At 40.1% G+C, this 19,475-nt stretch overlaps 3 protein-coding genes across 3 annotated transcripts; all 3 read right to left on the reverse strand.

The window, feature by feature from the left end:
- Nucleotides 1-1,239: 1,239 nt before the first annotated feature.
- On the reverse strand, nt 1,240-4,270 carry alyref (Aly/REF export factor). Its single transcript, XM_026325809.2, has 6 exons — nt 3,898-4,270; nt 2,340-2,498; nt 2,094-2,241; nt 1,898-1,961; nt 1,622-1,817; nt 1,240-1,538 (listed from the first exon to the last, which is right to left on the reverse strand). The coding sequence occupies exons 1-6, from the start codon at nt 4,132-4,134 to the stop codon at nt 1,524-1,526; spliced, it is 819 nt and encodes a 272-aa protein (XP_026181594.1). The 5' UTR covers nt 4,135-4,270; the 3' UTR covers nt 1,240-1,523.
- A 488-nt stretch (nt 4,271-4,758) lies between these two features.
- On the reverse strand, nt 4,759-7,672 carry mcrip1 (MAPK regulated corepressor interacting protein 1). Its single transcript, XM_026325335.1, has 5 exons — nt 7,557-7,672; nt 6,228-6,314; nt 5,923-6,041; nt 5,594-5,698; nt 4,759-5,480 (listed from the first exon to the last, which is right to left on the reverse strand). Exons 2-5 carry the CDS (start codon nt 6,233-6,235, stop codon nt 5,416-5,418), a joined length of 297 nt encoding a protein of 98 aa, XP_026181120.1. The 5' UTR covers nt 6,236-6,314; nt 7,557-7,672; the 3' UTR covers nt 4,759-5,415.
- Nucleotides 7,673-8,167: 495 nt separating this feature from the next.
- ppp1r27a (protein phosphatase 1, regulatory subunit 27a) lies at nt 8,168-10,738 on the reverse strand. The gene is made up of 3 exons (XM_026324156.1): nt 9,958-10,738; nt 9,607-9,757; nt 8,168-9,051 (listed from the first exon to the last, which is right to left on the reverse strand). The coding sequence occupies exons 1-3, from the start codon at nt 10,391-10,393 to the stop codon at nt 8,931-8,933; spliced, it is 708 nt and encodes a 235-aa protein (XP_026179941.1). The 5' UTR covers nt 10,394-10,738; the 3' UTR covers nt 8,168-8,930.
- Nucleotides 10,739-19,475: the final 8,737 nt, after the last annotated feature.

Genomic DNA, 19,475 nt, shown 5'->3' on the forward strand with positions numbered 1-19,475 from the left:
TAAAATATAAATCACACTTATCTATATATGTGTGTATGCCACTTCTTCCACCAATTGAAATGTTGGTTGCATGTTAATAATACATAAATGCAAAATATATAACACCATGATCGCATAAATCCGTCCCTTTTTCATGCTTTTGTTCATTTTGTCCATTATGTTTTATTTGTAAAAGGTGTATTACTACTTACAAAATGAAGCATCCACTGACAGTCATTGATGTCAGAGGCGATATACAAACTGGCCATAAATTATCAGCTGCTCCAGTGATTTTGTTCACCCACATTCTAACATGAATGAATGCTGTGGAGAATCACATTAAAAAAGAAAAACGTGCTTCCTAAGACCAAAGGGAAAAACCCCAGCTTCAATCATGAAAATCTAACCGGAAACCTTAGTTAACAATCAAACCTTTGTGCTTGCGTACACACTTCCGGGAGAAGTGCGCTTATGACACGCACGGGCGTGCAGATCTGCATTGCACGGTCGAAAAGAACTGCATCTACCTCTTCAGATATTTCACACTTCCACCAATTTTAGCTCATTCACAGCTTTGACATCTCCGGCACAGAAGCGCCTGCGAGAAAATACACGCGTGTTCTCCGCAGGGTAACGTTTGTACATAACGCACGATTCAGCTCATGCCATAGGCGTGGCAGGCTTACATGGAGCAAGAACATTTCACAAATCTCGAATCGACGTTACTATAGACCATATATGGTTAATACAGAACAGGACACCTACCGGCTGTGCATCAGAACACCACTGCATAAACTGATTTAACCATGTTTCAGATGGCTTTGCACAGATTCCTGTGGTCACATATACTTTGAAAGTACATACATGTCTAGATAGAATATACTTCCTAAGCATGTAACCACAGGAACCGTTATTACGTTACACATATTACAATATACTTATCTATATTCTGTAGCAGTCATTTTAGAGGTAGACCACAGTAGTTCAGAGCTTGTCTTCGGAGAAAAATGAACATGCACTGGTTTTCAATAAAATATTTCTGCTTCATTTAGTTTAAAAAAAAAAAAAAAAAAAAAAGCCTAATGGTAGTAAGTTATTTTATGGCTCTAGTTCATAATGGAAATAAATTGATTCCAACCAAAACACTAACTTTAGTAGGGTCTGCAAACAAGACAGGAAATGGCTTCATTTCAGTTGAGCACAAAATAAAAGTGAATTAAAAACACTAAGCACATACAAGTAGACAAAACAGACGTAGCATCTGGTCAATATGCACTGCAGGTTTTATTACAGGTTACTACAGGGTAGAGGGAAAGAACTGGGGAAAACCCAATCCATATTTACCTACAGCCAAAACCCATTTTATCAGAAAAAAAAAAAAAAGAAAAAGAAAATACTGGTAAAAAACACTTTGGAGCATTTAAAAGAGAAGTTTCGGACAATAATTTCAATCACATCAGAAGACAGAGTAAAATATTCTGCACATTTGCAACAACCCTTCTGTGCAGACAGGAAGGGACAACAACCAGGAGGAGCCTCAATTCTTAGCTTGTGTCCATCTAAGTAGAAAAAGAAAAAAAATGATTAGATAAAAGAAACAACTTGGTCATTCATGAGATAGTGTATGGACAGATGGACATACCCTGGCATTGTAGGCGTCTAACTGGGCATCAAGCTCCTCTGCTGACAGCTGCTGCTTGCTGCTTCCGCCGCTACCCCCACGGCCACCTCGACCCCTTCCTCTGGCACCGCCAACACCACGTCCTCCACGGCCTCTCTGCATGCCTCCGAAGCCACCACCACCTCGATTTCTGCTCATGCCACCTCCTCTGTTCAGTCTGAGGACAAGACTGTCCGTTACACAGTGTCCACAATATTTGCAGGTCAAGATTCCTAAATAAAAGACAGGTACACTCACCCCTGCATGGGCCGCCTCTGTGTGTCAATCTGTGATGTGACGAGCTGTATGTTCATAGGCCGCCCTAAACAAAGACATTAAATACCCCAATTGGGATACATAGTAGTACTGTTATGTAATTACCAAAATAACACTACCCACAGTTAACAGCAGGAGTTAAAATATCTGTTGCATGTAATTGCAGTTTGAGTTATACCATCAAGTGGGATGCCATTGTATTGCTTCATGGCCTTAAGGGCATCAGCCCTCCTTTCAAAATGGACATCTGCAGTTCCCAGACTTCTTCCGGACCTGTCATAATGAACCGCAGCTTTTTTCAAAGTCCCAAATTCCGCAAAAAGTTCCTGAAAAGAAGAGCAAAACTCAGTAGCTATCTCTTTTCCACACAGTACCCAACTCACACAAAGATGCTATTAAGGAAGAAATGGTGAAAACCCCATACCTGAATATCTGCATCTGAGACCCCAAAGTCCAGATTGGAGACGAGAAGCTTCCCTCCAGTTTCCACACCAGCTCCTCCCCCACCTCCAGCAGCACCATTGAAGCCGCTGAAGCCGTTGTCGAACATGTCATGCTGCCACTTATCTGGAAGCTGTTTAGGCTGCAACAGACGAAAGAGAACGCACCTGCTGACTTCAGGATCCCCTTGCCTCTGACAATCAGAGTCCACACGGCTGGGTGTTGGGGCAAGCAGGGGCTCCGCTTCCAACAGGGCCAGGGTGCACAGCTCCCCCAAGAAGGTCCCCAATGTTCCCTGCCCACCCCATCACTACAAGCAAGTGAATCAGTTCAGACAGAAGAACATACACATGATAACTTAATCATAGCGGCAAGGGGACGAGTTGTATATCACCTCTATATACAATCTCAAAGAGGTCTAGCAGCATCTGCTGATTTATACATCTACTCAGTGACCATTAAGTCAAAACTGATCAGGTTTGTTACCCTAAACCCACCCACAATTTCTATACAAAACCCTGAACTAGCCCACCCTGTTTAACTACCAACATTGCCCACTGTTTCCTTGCCATCAGCGCCTCCACCAAAGGCTCTCCCAGACACGATCCTCGGGTACTCAGGGGGTCGCCATCTGAAGCCGTGTTGCCTCCAGCGTTGCACCAACTTTCCTGGCCCGCCCAAGAGTTCTTTATCAAGCCAAGAAACTCTTCTCATGGAAGGGAATTGTCCATAAGAGGAGGGAGTGGATCAGAAAAACACCTAGGAAAAAAAAGGGGGGCCAGACTATCGCCTCTATGGGAGCGTAGCTTATCTGAGCGTCCATTTTGAGACCACGCCATTTTGACCGGGGCTTTGTTGGTTTTGTCTAGATACTCACTCACACGAGGAGTGAAGATTTGCCTTATACGAAATCTACCGGGGTAGGGGGGGGTTGAAGTCCACTGATCCATCCACAAGTAACAGCCACACGGGTTGAAAGGCCACCCAACAGGCCTTGTTGTGAAACCGGCCAGACATCCCTGTACAAAAGGCCGCCTGGTCGCTGTACCGGGACATGAACAAAAACTATGCTCCAATGGGTGAAAAAATCATTTTCGGGTGAGCTTTCTTGATGAAGCGTTTTCCTCTCACCATCATTTTGACACTTCGGGTGAAAATCGCTCTTACTGCCCGTGGCCCTAATTTAAGGAGCTGGATTCAAAATGGCGCCGCCAAGGCCTTCACGATCCAACATTAGCTAGTTAGCCAACATGGCTAACACATTCGCTCTCTCCTCTTCTTGAAAAGCGATGCAACACATATGGGTTGTGGGAGAAGGGACAAACTACGTATACAACTTCCATTAATGCTTAACCGCAATCTATAGAGCGCTATTTCGAAGGAAACTCGGCGGTCAGCCATCATTTTATTTGCTCGACAAGCTAGCTGGCTAGATGTTTAGCTAGCAAGCCTACTGGAGAATAGAAGGATGTTACCCAGGCATTTTTCAGGTTTGCCGAAGGATTTTCCTTTTTCTGCCCATTCCGCTAACTTTTTCATACCCTGCTGTAAGGTGTTGGTCTGCCTCTAGCGCGGTTCAGATTCTGTCGATTCCTCATGGGGCCGGATCCGCCGCCTCGGCCTCCAAATCCTCCGCCGCTGACTCCAAGACGCCCAGCGCCTCCCCGGCCGCCGCCTGAGCCTCCGCGGCCTCGACCTCTTCCACCCCGGCCTCCACCTCTCTGCTGCCTGTTCTGCTTGATAATGTCGTCTAGAGACATATCCATTTTATCGGTCATTATGCTGTTTCAATAACGCTAAACTCGCAACGAAATATAAAAAATACACCCTAGACTCGCTTGGTCCCTCTCCCTGCCTTTCTGAAGCTCAACGCTCTCTGCACCGCCGACAAAACACAATGAGCCCCCGTACGTCGCTTATAGACAAACTGGCTCCCTGCGTCCTACACGTACACGTAACGTCATCGCGTAACGCGCGGGACAAAGAAACAACTATTGGTAATTACCGCTAATAAAATAATCAAAATCAGATTCTGAATAAAATAATGCACTGTACAATTTTCACTGATCAGCGTGCATGACAGGATCATGACTAATCAATTAATGGTAAAAGTAACTGCCAGGAAGTCTTCAAATAATCAACTACAGCTTTCCAATCAGAACCAGGATATATTGTTTCTCCTGATTCTCTGGCTTTATGAATATGCCTCTGCTGTAATATTTCATGTCTCATTCTCATACCTTTCAGTACAAAGCATATCTGTATTTTATTTCAATATGCACAAAAACACAAAATCATTGTGTTTTCATGAAATTGCAGTCTGTAATGTCTGATATGTAATTCATTATGGCTCATATTTATATAGGGTCATGCATGCAGGATCATTTAGAATTATGCATGAGTACTGTAAAAGTCTTTTATTCAACATTTTGTTTCAAGGCTTAGGGAAGGGGCATTAACCAAGAGCAAGACACTTGGGGAGGTCTCTACTTAGTAAAGTCCATTTGAGGGAAAAAAAAATTCTAATAAAAATGTTGGCCTTCTACATTGCATTTGGCTTCCAAACTTGCTCACAAAGTGTGAATCCAATGTGACCATTCCATTACTTCTACAATTTATCAACCTTCCCAAACAAACAGATAGAAGTCAGCCCTTTTGCATTTTCCCCCAAAGTCATATAAGTAGCAGTAGTACAGAAAACAGGCTTATACTTAAGACTGCAGTCATTTGTGTCCTGTGGAGAGTTTCAACAGTTTGTACCTCAGCATCAGATTGATAATGTACATATGAAGATTTTGTGACTTAAAAAAAAAACATGAGCCAAGAGAGGGGAGAATTTGTGCTCCCTGAAATCCTGGTTCTCTTCTTCATAGTTGGTTGTAGAAGGTAAAAAAAAAAAAGGAGATGGGGATTGCTATGGTCCAGAGCTTCGAAATGAGATCAGCATTCTGTGCTAGACTGGCAAACAGGGCTGACTTTCTGGCTGACTGAGGGCTGACATTGGAAAAGTTCTCAAGGATAATGGGTGGAAAAAAATGGCTGGACCATCAAAACAAAGACTAGGACTTCTTGGAGTCCTGTGTGTTGCGTTTCTTGAGGTCACTCAGGTCCACCGGTGTGAAAGCTGCAAAGAAGACAGGAACAAGATGTTAAATTGCTGTGTGCTTGATTGATCTAATTGTTTAGTGTGACCTAAAAATAAAATCAAATTTATTACATAGTTACACTTTAACTTACAATGCAGGTTAGGATTTGGGTTCTTCTCAACATACTCCTGTGGTCCACGGTCATTACGTTCACTATTTTGTGTTGATCTGATGTCTCTGAGCACACACTGCCAAGCTGTGGAAGAGTAAATACAGTGATGCTTTAGTTAGACTTAGGAAATTCTGCTGGAGTTTTACCTAATCTCAAGAGTCTGCATGTTGTAAACTTGGTCCAATGCTGTTCCTGGGGAAGATTATTCAATTTTAGCTCTAAGAGGTCTATCAATGTGATTATAAATAAGTTAAAGGGCTTACAGTATTCTGGAAAAAAGACACACCAAAACTAGTGAGCATACTTACTATCATGTATAAATCGCACATTTTCCTCATGTGCCGGGGTGAAGAGCTCCCCACTATTTGTGGGCGATCGGGGGCTTGAAGTCCGCTTGTAACTATTCACCATCCTGGGAGCAGATGAGCTTCACAAACACAAAACAGCTAAATTACAATCATTACAGTCTTTTAATTATGTTTTTTTATTGCAAGTTAAAACTAAAATAATATTCTTGTCTAAAGCTGTACATACCTATAATCACACTTAATAAAACTTTCATAATCACCATTAACACTGTCTCATTTGTACATGTGCTGTAATTTTTTGAGACCTGGTCATTCTGTTTGCAGTCTGTACTCGCTCCTCGCTCCTCTATGGTGAGTGGATTTGAAGAATCCGAGGTTTCAGATGTCCTTGGCTAGATTATAACAACAAACAACAGTGTACAGCATCAGCATCCCCATATTTTCAAAGAAGTACATTTCTCACATTGGTTTAATGTAACTAAGTATATTTCTTCACTGTAAAGCTGAAAAGATTTGTGAATAATCATTACATTTATTGACTGAGAACTGGTAACCATAATGATAAATTCATAATGATAATTTTTCAAGCAAAAATGACAGATCTAACAGCTCCAGCTTCTCAAATGATAATATTTGTTATAGTTATTTAGATAATCAATTGTTTCCGCTATATTTGAATTAAAAATAGTGCAAAACATTCACACTAATAAAAAGCTATCTCTTGGAAGATGTTACTTTTGGGTCTGTGAAGGAGCGAAGTGCATTTTTGGTGTTTCATAAGTCTAAAAAGGTATCAATCAATCAATCATTAAATGGTAAATAAAAAATAATGGCTATTTGCTGCCCAATAATCCACTTTGCTGAGTTATTTGAATTTTTATTTTTCATTGCATTTACTTAAGTTTACATTATGTTACCTTTTACTTTTGTTTTACTTGTAAGGGAGTATTTCTACACTGTGGGATGAGTACAATTACTTCAGTAAAAGACGTAAATACGTCCTCCACCACTGCTTTATGTATGATATAGTACATTAAATCTTTCTAATGATTAGAAACTAAGTTAATTACGGTACCGGTGTTCCACCAGCTAGCCCACAGAGCTGAACATGCTAACTAGCTAAATACAACTATAACGTTATAATGTTAACGTTACTATGTGTAACATTAGCGACAATAACAAAACTAGTGGCTGCTACGTTCACCAACTCTCATATAACTAAAATACACTATGTATGTGTAGAAAACATCGGCGTTAGCTAACCAAGATGCTTTTGTTTACGTTTTCTTCAGTCTTGTTAGCAGCAGGCTAGCGTTACTAAGCCAAACCCTAGTGCATTAACTGCTACTCAAATTCTCATGAACACACATATGCAGCTCTTCCAAAATAGTTTCTTCTATGCCCACACAGGCAGCTAACTATAGATTTGCTGACAGAATCATTTCAGCTAGCTCTAACGTTAGCCAACAAGCTAGCTAGCTAACTTGTGCTTTACATTGTCTTGTCGCAACGTTAGCTTAAGACAGCTAATTCTGTATCAGCGTTACCACTACAACACAGTCACTACGTTTAGCGCAGTGATTATATTTTCCAGCTGTCTCGTGATGACCACTGTAATAAAATAGAAAACAAACCTTTTTATAAGCCTTCCTTTCGATTTCTTTATTCAGAGACTGTGTACGCCGTTAGACCTGGCTAAAACGTTGCCAATGCCAACCAATCATTTCCGGGAAAAACACGGAAGTGAAAGTCCTCTCAAAATGAAAATACAGCATGTTAGAGACAACATTCAATACTGAAAACTAATACTCATCTTAATACTAATATTACTACTACTACTAATAATAGTACAATGTAATATTTAACATTACTGCTATACTGTATATCCATTTCTTATGTCTGGGTAGCCAAGGAGTATTTAACATAGTACATGTAAATCTTTCAGGATATATTTTTGTTATAATTTTTGTTTCAATGTATGTTCACAATTTTAAAATATCAGCAGAAATACTGTCTAAGGTTGAGGGCATGCTGTGTATCATAGGTACTTTAGTACCTATCATAGGTACTTTAGTACCTATGATACACAGTATCAGTGCTTTGCATATCAGTGCTTTGCATACTTTCCATAGTATCAGTGCTTTGCATGATGGGGTGGATGTCTGAAATGCTACAGCTTTAAGTCAAGATGGTAAAAATGTGGAAAATGTGGATGTATAAATAGGCTTTCAGCAGACTCCACAACTATCGTACTTATAAAACTTTATTTGTGAAAATGTACAAAAATAATTACTGAAGAGAAAATAAGACTTTCTTTGCTGACATTTGTGTTTCTACTACAGAAAACAACAACAGTACATTAGTGAAGAATTGTTCAGCCGCTGAAGTGCTCGTATAAACTTGATGTTTTTTTTTTTTTAAATTTCTGACCTACCAGTGTAGTATCAGTTAGTTTGGATGACCCTCTCTCTGCCCAGCAGAGAGAATACACATGCCTAACTTTCTCTATAAGGCACAAACATTTCAGGCCAAAGTCTGTGTTTTCAATTCAGTTAGTCGTCATAGTTTTCAAACGTGCATTTTAAATATAATTGATAAAATGGTTGACCAATTCATGCTCGTGAGGATAGAAATGGGTCTAATTTTCTTTCAGAAATTAATAGATCAGACCTGGAGTGTACATGGCGAGTAATGGTGATATTTCCATTCAGTGAACCATTGTTAATATTCTGTCACAAGAGAAATTAGACAATGGAAATATGACACTTACACGAATGCACAAAACAAAGTAAAGCAAAATAAAATATTCTAACCACCAGAAAGACAAATACTGAGTATTGTCTCTTCGCTCTAAACAAAGAATCAGTCTAAGCTGTAGCTAGGTTCTTCCACCGTGATTCAAGTTTGTTTGGAATTGTATACTGTTAAATATGTTTTTTCAGTATCAAAGAGGCTCAGCTTTCTGTTTTCTTTGTGGTTGTTTTCTCTTGGGTTCATTTTATGCCCAATCACACGCAGCCTGTCTCAAACAGTTTGGCCAGCTCTTTGCAGTCTGGATCAATGAGGTCTGCAGGCTTCTCTCCACTTTCATTCTCTGCCTCTGAGCTGGCTCCAATTGACAGCAGATATCTGTGGAGAGAGTAAGGCAGAATGTGCTCAACAGTGTATAGTTAATGATTACTGCAATTGATTGTCTTAAATAAGAGCAGTCTTTAATTGTTTCAACTGTCTCAATTCAAAGACCATAGAGGAAAGGGAACTGCCATATTCTGTGGTATCAATTAAATTGTACGTATTGTAAATCAGTTTATGACCATTTATTCTACTTATTGATACAACTCAATAAAAAACATCCCCCTGATAATTTAACATTATAAATTCTCATCTCACCATTGTATTATTTCTCTTTCTTTTAATCTTTGGCCAGGCTAGATACTTTGTTTGGTTCTCATAATAAGCCATTTTCATGCCTTTTGCCATTGTTCAATGCCAAACCACCAGTGTCATTACCCTGACAAATTTTGTCTAGTGAGGTCACTGTAACTTTTCATGCTCTTTAGTTGATTCTTGAAGTGTCCATAGCGTTCACCCTATCTTCTGTTTTAAATTTAAGTATTTGTGATCTTTAGGAAAGAACACTAGTCATACATAAACAGAGAAAAAGGTGAAAAGATTAAGTCTTACCTGGCAATTTCTGGGTAGCCATCACTGCAGGCCATGTGAAGTGGCGTCCAGCCATCTTCATCTCTTTGATGAACATCTGCTCCATATTTTACCAGGAGCTTCACCACCTCTAGGTTTCCTGTTAGCACAGCTTCATGTAGTGCTGCCATACCTGCACATATAAGCAGTATGCATGTTTTTGGTGATACCTCTGAGAAACTAATGTGGACAGCCATGCAGACCACAGCCATAACACCAAATGATGCTATGGTGGCAACATTATCAAATCGAACTTAAGCTTTCTAATGCCTGCAGGGAATATTAGGGTACTGGACAATTGGTAGACAAAGTAGAAGCTGCAAGGTTGCTCACCTGAGTGGAAGACTGTATCCACACGAACCTTCCTCGCTCTCATGAATCGACCAATTTGTTCCAAATCTCCTTGTCTAACATTATCTTGGAAGATGATATCATTTGGGAAGTGCACAGTCCTCTTTGCTGGTGCAACAGGTGTGACAGGTGCAGGCTTTTCCTGTGCTTGTGTGTGATGTGTTGAGCTGTACCGTGACCTGTTGCTATATGAAGGGCTGTATGTTGATGCAACTTTGTAAGTGGACGTGGAATGTGATGGGGTGTAAAGTGTTGTGCTGTACTGTGTTGGAGTGTATTTTGTTGTAGATGTATGTGCGGATGTGTAGTGTGTTGGTGTGTAATGTGAGGGGGTGTAATAGGTGGGTTTGTTGTATGTTGGTGTGTACTGTGAATTGCGTGTGTATGTAGACACAGGCACATGGTAGTTAAACTTCATCTCTGCAGTGGTTGTGGCTCTGCCTCCCCCTTTGCCGTCAGTGCAGGAGGAGGGAGGTGAGAAATCCAAGAGAGTGCACCAGTCTGATAAAAGATCACTATCCTCTGCTCTGTGTGCTTTTTGTCCTCTCCTAGCTTGTCTCTGATCCTTTTTGTTTCCAGCTGGAGTAGCTCCTGCTGTTACTGCATTACACAAGCAGTCCTCAAATGCTGTGATTCAATTCACTGTGCCCCAGTTGCCTTGTTTTAGCTTGTATGATCTTCTTTTCCTCACCTGCTGCAAATTTCTCCCATCTGAATTTGAAGTGGTTTCTTGCAAAGGTTGCTTGATGTTGTACAGAACTGTCATCTGATGGGACAAGTGGGAGAGCACCCATTTATACCCTCTGTGGGTCTATTTCGGGGCCTAATATCCAGTGACTTCAGTTTAGAAACGAATTTGGCTCCTCCCACTGTACAGTTGCACATCCAGTGACACTGCACCCAGCCCTAGATCGTAAAATATGTTGACAACCAAAATGTTCTTTTTGAGTCATGCTTGAGACATCTTCCTACATCAACATCTAGTTAAGATTAATATCAAAGCCAAATACTGCCAGAACAGGGACCTTACACTTCAAATACACAAAGGAGGCTTGCAGCAAGTTATTTACCCATTTTGGGGTATTACAAGCTAGTGATGCTAATAATATATGTGATGCACAGTATTGCACAACATATAAACAACTGCAAACAACTAAAGCACATCATTTGGGTTCGACAGTATTTTGTTAATTTGTCTGCTTATATGATATTATAATATCTGATGCTGCAATAAAATCTTAGAAAACAGATCAGTGTTTGATTTTAGAAATGATTACAACAGCTTTTTATGTTTCATTAGTCAGTTTAGTGCGTCCCAGAACTTCAGAGCGTTGTTGCTCCATGTTGCTGTTGTTTGTGCGTGTTCCCTCTCATGTTCCCCAGTGACCTGCAGGTCTCTCATGCCTACCCTTTGCATCATAACCAGATACACTAATAAAATTCTCCTGCTGAGGAGGTTAGGTGTGTGCATGTAGTCATGACCCTCTGAGGTGTCAAAAGCACTATGTGAGGTTACTCTCCCCTCAAATGCTACTGAAACATCACATAGAAGTCAGAAATGTCGTTATTTACAACAATAAACTATTGCCATGTATTGTGATATATGTATGTAGATAAATTATAACCTGGTAAAAACACATAAAGCAAAATGTTGCATTTTTTATAAACCGAAATCCTACTGATATCAGTAACTGTATCTTCAAATTCACGATGTCCAGCAACACTGAAACGTATTACTATGTGACATGTAGCATGTGTCGTTGGTGCTGTAACATTGTGGCAGTGGCAGCAGCTGTTCCCAGACAGATTTCTAAGATGGGAAGAGCTGGTTATAACTAGTTTGTCAAACCTCTGTTACATTGGCCACATAGCTGCCATCCTCGGGTTTTTGTTTCCAAACACAACTTCAACCACTTAAGGCATGACCTCACTCCAGAACCTGATCTCCTCTGCTTAATTTGCAGCTATTCTGATGCACTGTAGCATATGTCTACATATTTTAATATTCCATCTTTATTTCATTCAGATAATTCGTCACTTTAAGGGCTTCTGCTCACATATCTGAGTGCCATCAGAAGTGGCGGTCATACAAAGGTTGTGCTTTCAAGATTATACACGGAGTACAGAAGTACTGAAAACAACTGCTCTGTTTTAAGCCATTGCTCAGCATAGTTTTGTGGATTTTACAATAAGAGAGGTGAAATTATATGCTCATGTAATCCCGGCAGAAAATGATCAGTTGATTTCTGTTATGCTAGGAGCTGACCGCTGCTCTCAATGCCACTACAAATTATTATTCATCTCCCTCCATTACTGGTCCCTCAACAGGGTACACAGGGGCCAGAGGCTTAGAGCTAATGTCTAGACAAACTGAAGTGACAGTATCTCAATATTTCACAGCTTGAGGAAGAGAATTTTTATCTTATATGGTACTAAAGGGGCGCAGGGGCGTATGTGAGCAATGGTGATACTAGAAACGAGAACCTTAGCTTGCAGCAAATGTTTCCTACAGCCTGCTGTTAGGCCCATTCTTGGACACTTGCCACAGAGACCTGTCAAGCGTCTTGCTATACATAGTTTTAGGCTGACCTCCCCTTCTACCTGCCCTTTAGGGTGCATGTTATGATCTTACCAAGAAGTCAGAGTTGGAAACATGCAGGTGGGCAAATCAAAAGACTTCAGTAATAATCACTCATGGAAATTTGTTTTTTCAAATAAGTGGCGTCATTGGCGTCAGCATACCTCCAAATATGTGCTGATATGATAGAGTTTAACAAATATTTAAAAAATATAGCAACTCGTACCTGTCAGTAGCTGATGTTTAAAGTGGATCAGCCATTTCGTGTTAGGTGATCAGTATGAAAAAGTCCAGGAGTCATAGAGCTGAAGAAAAAAGAATGAGTATTTTAATAGACTGTCACAGAGGTTTATCAGTTGGCTATAGATATTACAAAACAGCCAGCTATGAATTCCTTGCCCTCGTTTGTCTCACGTGATGCAGGTAGGAAGCAGGTTGGTGACTCCATCTTCTATAAATAAGAGGTGTTTGTGTACAGCATGTGATGAACGCAGACTGCCATCCTCAAACAGTGCCATCTAAAAAGGTCAGTGTAACACAAGTCATAGGTAGTTAGAAAAATTCTATTTGAATATTCCCTATGTGTGCATGAGTATAGTTTTATAGTGTTGATGTGACTTAACAGGACTTTCAGGGCACAGGGTGTCAAGAATATCACGATGTAGGAAGGTACATTTTTACAAAATCCCCACCTGTTCTTGTCTGTGCCTTTACAAGTCTTTTCTCAGAAGCCATCCTGATGTCCTGAGTGGGCCCATGCAGTCCCATGGGTGAAACCATGAGCAGTGGCATAAACATTTGAACACACCTGCATCACGAGATGGTAAAAACCATAGGGATTAGTCTGTCTGCATCCCCACAGGCCCATTGGAATATACTCGGTATCTTGTTACGACACGCGCAGTGAGCTGAAAAAATAGGACTTGGGATCTAAATTAGGAATGAGTAATCCTCTGTCATTCAGTGAGAAAGAGAGAAAGTATATTAAAAGTAAAGATAGTTCCCTTTTGGGAAGCTCAAAGTGAGAAGGACAACAGCTCACACCACAAGACAGAGTCAGTGTTTTAAATAAAAAGCACTGACCCGAAATTCTGCCCCAACTTTTACAAAGCAGAACAGACATTTGTTCAATAGCAAAATAATTACATTTGTAATTAGAAATATTAAGTGCATCTGGGAATACATCATATTCCTAATGGCCTTTGGCTTCTCTTTTAATCAAAAGCATTAAAAGCATTTAGACACTAGACATTTTCTCACAGTACTGGAGTTACATCCAGGCATCTTTTATAGCTCTGTGGTACCTGATTTTATTGGCAGCAGGTTATTTTGTAGAGAACTAATGTAACACTAATGAAATTCAACAGCTAATCCTCATCTGCATGTAGTCCACAGGATCAAGTGGCGTGAGGTCAATTCACAAACGGATGAGTACTCACAGAGAGCCAAGCAAGCACATTAGACAAGCAAACCATAAGCAAGTTGACCCATTTGCTATTGAAAATGAGCCAAACTGCCATCTGGCCCTCTACACATAGCGTGGCTGTCATGGTTCTCATGCCTCTTGACTCTTACACTGCTGAGCACATAGTTTCCAGCGAAATTGGTCCAGACTCATTACCATCCATCCATCCATGTTCTATACCCTCTTATTCCTTAACCAGGGTCACGGGGATCTGCTGGAGCCTATCCCAGCTCTTTTTCGGGTGGAAGGCCTCATTACCATTGACCAAATTTAACATGCATTTTATACCATCATACTATTCAAATAATATGAATGTTTAAGTCTTGCCTGGCCTCTATTGTTAGATTTACATGTTGATTAACATAGAAATCATAGACAATCTTATTTATAATGATTAATTGCAGAATCAGGAATTGTCTTATAACAGCAACATCAAATTTCCAATGAGTTTTTGCTGTGTTTGTTTAGTGGCCATCAGGGTTGCTTATTCTCTGGTGTACAGAGTTTTAAAAAATGGTAAGCAGTTCTGCCTGAATAAAACATCAGCTCTTCAGTGGTCCCATGCTGGTTGATTGGGCCAAAACTGGCTTTGTTCTACATTTTAACAATAAAACAAGAAATATAGATTTTTGCATTAAGTAAACTTGATGTTGTCAGGGTCACTGTTTTCCCCCAAATTATTGGAGTGCTCCTTTCATATATTCCATTTTTGAAGATTAGTGTCTCAGTCTATAGACTTTAAATAGAAAGTCTTTTTAATGGAATTACTTTAAAGCTAAATCAGACTCAGGCTTACTTCTGTACCTGTGGAGAGAGCAGCTAGAAACATGTATACCTCTGTTAAATTCATCTGGATTTCAGTTCAAATGTAGATATTAACATAGTTAAATCACTCTTTAATGTCATAGCTGTCACGTAGACCTAAGCAGTAACAGGTGCAGACGGGTGGAGATGAATGAACTCTGCAGTCTGCCCGCTGGGACTGTAAATGGGTTTTTTATTTCAGGAGAAATATAACTGTTTATGTTCTGTGTAAATGTTGGCATACGAAACAGCCTTTCAGCATTTTAACCAGGGCACCGCTTGACTCCTCATTCACACTTTTCCAGTGACCTATGTAACCCAGAATTAAAAGGCTTTAAGTACAGCTGTGAATAAGTTGCTCTAAGAGACGGTCAAAGTTTTTATAGGTAGTTTAGAACAGTCATCAGTTTTCCTTCCAGTGACCCAGTTGAAGAGAAGGAGAAAAGCTGCTGTCCCATTGTGGGATGGTTTTGCTGACATTGACCAAGTATGAATGCTGCCGTGCAGAGGAATACAGTAATGGCAGTAAACAGACGCTGCAGCTGTCCAGGGCACAGCAAAAGCAAAAGAGCTCAGACTTAGCACAGAGGGGTATGGGAGTAGCACCAAGGTTGCCTGTTTGTGTGCGGATAGAATTACCTAGGTTGAAGTATGCATCCATGGAAAAGGCAGACAGAGGTTAAAAGCTGTGCATAATTTGTTGATGCTTGATTGCGCAATGAGGGCATGTGTTCCAGTGTGGAAATGACCAGGGGAAGTGAAGAAGAGGATGTATGTCCAGTGACCCTCCTCCAGCGCTGCTCTGACCAGGTTCCATAAGATTATTATCAATTAATTTCCTGGATTTGTGAGAGCTTAAGCAATTAAACATGGAGGTCATCAAACAGGTGGACTTACTAAATCAAAATTTTACTCAGTGTATGAAGGACAATGGAGTATTACACTTTCACACAATAGCATGCCTGGACTGCTGTTGGCCTGTACCCTTTATACAGCACAGTGACATGTGGCTGCTGTCAAGGACAGGGATACAAAAAAATACACTGTATGTACGTTACTACATGACTGGATGTAAGTCACACCAGCTTCAAGCTTACAATTACAGCTTCCAGATCTTTACTTCTATCACGTCCCACCAGGAAACTGATGTGTCAAATATGTATCAAATATGATATGTAATTAATGTATGGTATATAGGGTATATATCATAAAATATATCATATGCCTTTTATAAAGTGTGCTACAACACTGTAGGCAGTCATTTGAAATGCCCCAGCAGTGCTTTTTTAATGAGCCTCCTACCAATGAGTAGTCCCAATTAATTCATTGTTGGACTTTAGTTGGACACCTTGACATTGAACTGAGGTCAAAGTTTTCATGTTGTGGAGACTAATTCATGGTTTAAAACAAACACTCTCCAATAAATTGTAAATATTAGAAACCATTATTACCAGTTTGGAGACAAGTGGGAGTCAATATAAGAATAAATAAAAAAAAAAAAAATGGAGGTGTTTAAGTTTTTATAACTACGCATCCAAGAAAAACGTATGTGAAACTACACCGCTGATTATTGTAGCTATATGGAAATAAATACACAATATAATATGCGGTTTTGTTCCTGTTACTCAAATATGTGTGTTATACTATTGAGTGCGCAATAAATAAAGAAACTTTTGTGAAAGTTGCATTGACCAATTCTCAACCTATTTCCTTGACTAGTCACTATATTGATTGTTTGATGTTATGAACTTAGTAGTACTGCATAGCTTGACATTTTATGAATCAGTGTTATGTCATCACCAGTTATCCTGCAAATTTTGTACCACATAAAACACACAAAAAGACATTTTGTGTGATTTGACAGGTGAAAGCAGGCAAATATTCTAGTAAACTACAATTTAATGCTGCTAAAACTACTATTGATGCTTCTGTTGTTTACCGTTTTACTGATGAACACAGTACGAATATACCTGAGTGCTGTAATCACAGAGTAAACAATTTGGAATTTAAATAAAATAAACTCCTTATAATGTGAAGTGCAGATAAACATTTAGAATAAATAATTGATGGCAAAGAACATCTTGATACCGTATATGCTATTTCGCAGGAACAAGGATGAGGTTTGCACAATGACCTCAGTGTCGCATCTGAAGACCACTAGCAACACCGGCCCCATAAGGCCAAGTGAAAGGATATTCCCAGAATGCATTTCACAGGGGTCAATATGCTAATTTTAGCACAACAGCCAATGGCAGTTCAGTAGTTATGCTCCAGACACATGAGGGGCTGGGTCAGGTTACGTGGCAGGGACATGTACGTGCCGTAATAAAGAGGGAACGGAGGACTGAGCCTCCATGACTTTTACTTAGCACTTTTACTGCATGTATGTAGCCAAGCCGCCTTCCTTAGTTACAACTCTACAGGTATCATAAGCAGCGATCAGGTGACAGCATTGACTCTCTAGGGGTGGTGGGTTGTACCTTCTTGTAATATGAATCCCAAAGGTCTGTCATGGGACATGACATCATACATCACAACTTTGGGAACAGCAGGAAATAAATCAAATTGTCAAAGTGTATGGCATTCTTCCTCTTCCCTGCCAGTATCACAAGCAGCTTTGTGGACATCAGGTTTAAACAGGTATAATTTCAGTTTGTGTTTTTGCCTTTTGGCTGTATGTAAATAAAAATAAAACCAATGAAATTTCAGCATATTCTTATCACTGCCTACTGTTTAATTATACTACAACAGCCTGTGTCCAATTATGCTGTATAACTTACATTAGTGATATTCATGCAACACATGATCAATTCCTGTGTGCCTCAGAGTCCAACATTTCCTTCTGTCAAGACTGACCTCTCGGCTAAGTAATATGATTAATAAACCGTGAGTCGACTTCTATCCTCAGAGAAGGAATGACTTTTCATTTTGGCACTTTGGAGCTGAAAGCTATATCCACTCATCGATGTCCCTGCAGACCCTACAGGGGCCAAGATGCACCAATATCATTCTGCATATAGAGCTCAGAGACTCAGGGGAATGACACAAACCCTGGAAACACTGCACCACACCCTGGTGTCACATACTGTGCACACATTCATTAAGACTTAGCACAGTTGCACCAGAGAAACTCAGAGGTGGAGGAGGAGAGAGACAATTCTGTGAACTGGCATAACATGGACAAACTCCACACAAGCAGATAATGAGGATGAACACTTCATGTGCAGTCCAGTCTATATGTTAGTCAGTGCTAAGAACGGAGATGAAAGTGTGTGAATTAGTGGGAGGCTGTTGGTGTTAGCACAGTGTCAGGTGTCTCATGTGGACCTGAGCTGCTGGTCAGTGTTCATAAGAGCTTCCTGTCAAAAAGCAGGTCTACATAATCCAGACTGTTGACAGCAGTCGGCATAGACTGAGTGAACCTGACGTATGATCTGAAGTTAAGGTCCAGTGTGGCATCTTTAAAATTTGCTCAGCTTGTCCCACATTTGGCTGTTGGATTGCTTCTCGTATTTCTGATGGGACTAGCTCTCAGAAACTACAGAAAATATGACTGTGCACATTTGACTTCATTAAGGTCTGTGACAGAATTACATATAGCCACTTCAGATTCAGGGTCCTGGTACTAGACATGGATTTGAATGTATAGATGAGTATTTTGATATTGTAGAGAATAGCAGGGGCATAAAATGAGGGGAGAGAAAAGATGGATAATATACTGCAGCTACAACAAAGGTCCTCAAACTCAAAGTGGTCGGCAGTGTCTTCCCCACATTACGCCAACATTTCAGTTTCACCAGCTCTTCAGAAGAATCTGTACAGTATATTTACAATGGTTAGTTTGTTGTACACTGTGTCAGTATAAAGGTCAATCCCTAGTGTGAAATATTTTTTTTACATAATGATGCCATATGTTATCACTTGCAAATTATTTTAAAGAATTCTAAAATAAACCATAAACAAAGGTCACACAGACAGCTTTATGCTTTAAATAACTGCTATCGCTGTAATAAAGTGGCCATTGTTGTGCAGCTTAATGCTGCAGTTTAAGGGACTGACTCATACAAAACTTGAAAATATACATTTATGTCAATGAATCAATATTCTCTGATTCTAGCTTCTTGAATGTGAGATGTTGATGCTTTATTCTGGTAAAGGAATCATCAGCTTAAGCCAATGAAAATAAGTCTCATGGTCTTTTGAGATAGAGCTTTTTGCATGTAAAGTGCCATTCATCAAGTTTTAAACCAGGTAAACCAGTTAAACCAGTGTATTGTATCCGATGTCTTTACTGTGCCACACAACACTGCGTCACCTGCTCAACATATCATTTAATTAAACCTTACATAATGGAAATGAAACCAAATATTTCCTGATGTTGTGACAACAATGAAAGCCCTTCTCACATTTTAAAAGATCACAGCCAGATGGCACTAAGTTTCCATGCAGCACTGCCTGCAGTCTGTCATCTAGTGGTCTAAACAGAGATCTGTGGTGCTCCCTCAGCAGAGGAGCCTGTCAAACGTAGCAGATCACTGAAGACTAACTTCCTTTGCAGCTTCTGCCACCAGTGGAAGGATATAGCTTGAATGTCTTTTCCTTTGTGGTCTCAACACACATCCTCTCTCTGTGGTTTGTCAAGAAAACTACCAG

The sequence above is a fragment of the Mastacembelus armatus genome, chromosome 8 (assembly GCF_900324485.2).
Source record: "Mastacembelus armatus chromosome 8, fMasArm1.2, whole genome shotgun sequence".
NCBI lineage: Eukaryota > Metazoa > Chordata > Actinopteri > Synbranchiformes > Mastacembelidae > Mastacembelus > Mastacembelus armatus.

Excerpts from the sequence above, each read along its gene's own strand:
- alyref (XM_026325809.2), bottom strand. The coding sequence starts at position 4,134 with ATGACCGATAAAATGGATATGTCTCTAGACGACATTATCAAGCAGAAC. Across the intron at positions 2,499-3,897 it reads GACCAACACCTTACAGCAGG|CCTAAACAGCTTCCAGATAA; the intron begins GTATGAAAAAGT and ends CGTCTGTTGCAG. Across the intron at positions 2,242-2,339 it reads TCTCAGATGCAGATATTCAG|GAACTTTTTGCGGAATTTGG; the intron begins GTATGGGGTTTT and ends TCTTCTTTTCAG.
- mcrip1 (XM_026325335.1), bottom strand. Across the intron at positions 5,699-5,922 it reads TGTGCGATTTATACATGATA|CTTGGCAGTGTGTGCTCAGA; the intron begins GTAAGTATGCTC and ends ACTCTTCCACAG. Across the intron at positions 5,481-5,593 it reads CCCAAATCCTAACCTGCATT|CTTTCACACCGGTGGACCTG; the intron begins GTAAGTTAAAGT and ends TCTTCTTTGCAG.
- ppp1r27a (XM_026324156.1), bottom strand. The coding sequence starts at position 10,393 with ATGAAGTTTAACTACCATGTGCCTGTGTCTACATACACACGCAATTCA. Across the intron at positions 9,758-9,957 it reads GGATACAGTCTTCCACTCAG|GTATGGCAGCACTACATGAA; the intron begins GTGAGCAACCTT and ends TTATATGTGCAG. Across the intron at positions 9,052-9,606 it reads GGCTACCCAGAAATTGCCAG|ATATCTGCTGTCAATTGGAG; the intron begins GTAAGACTTAAT and ends CTCTCTCCACAG.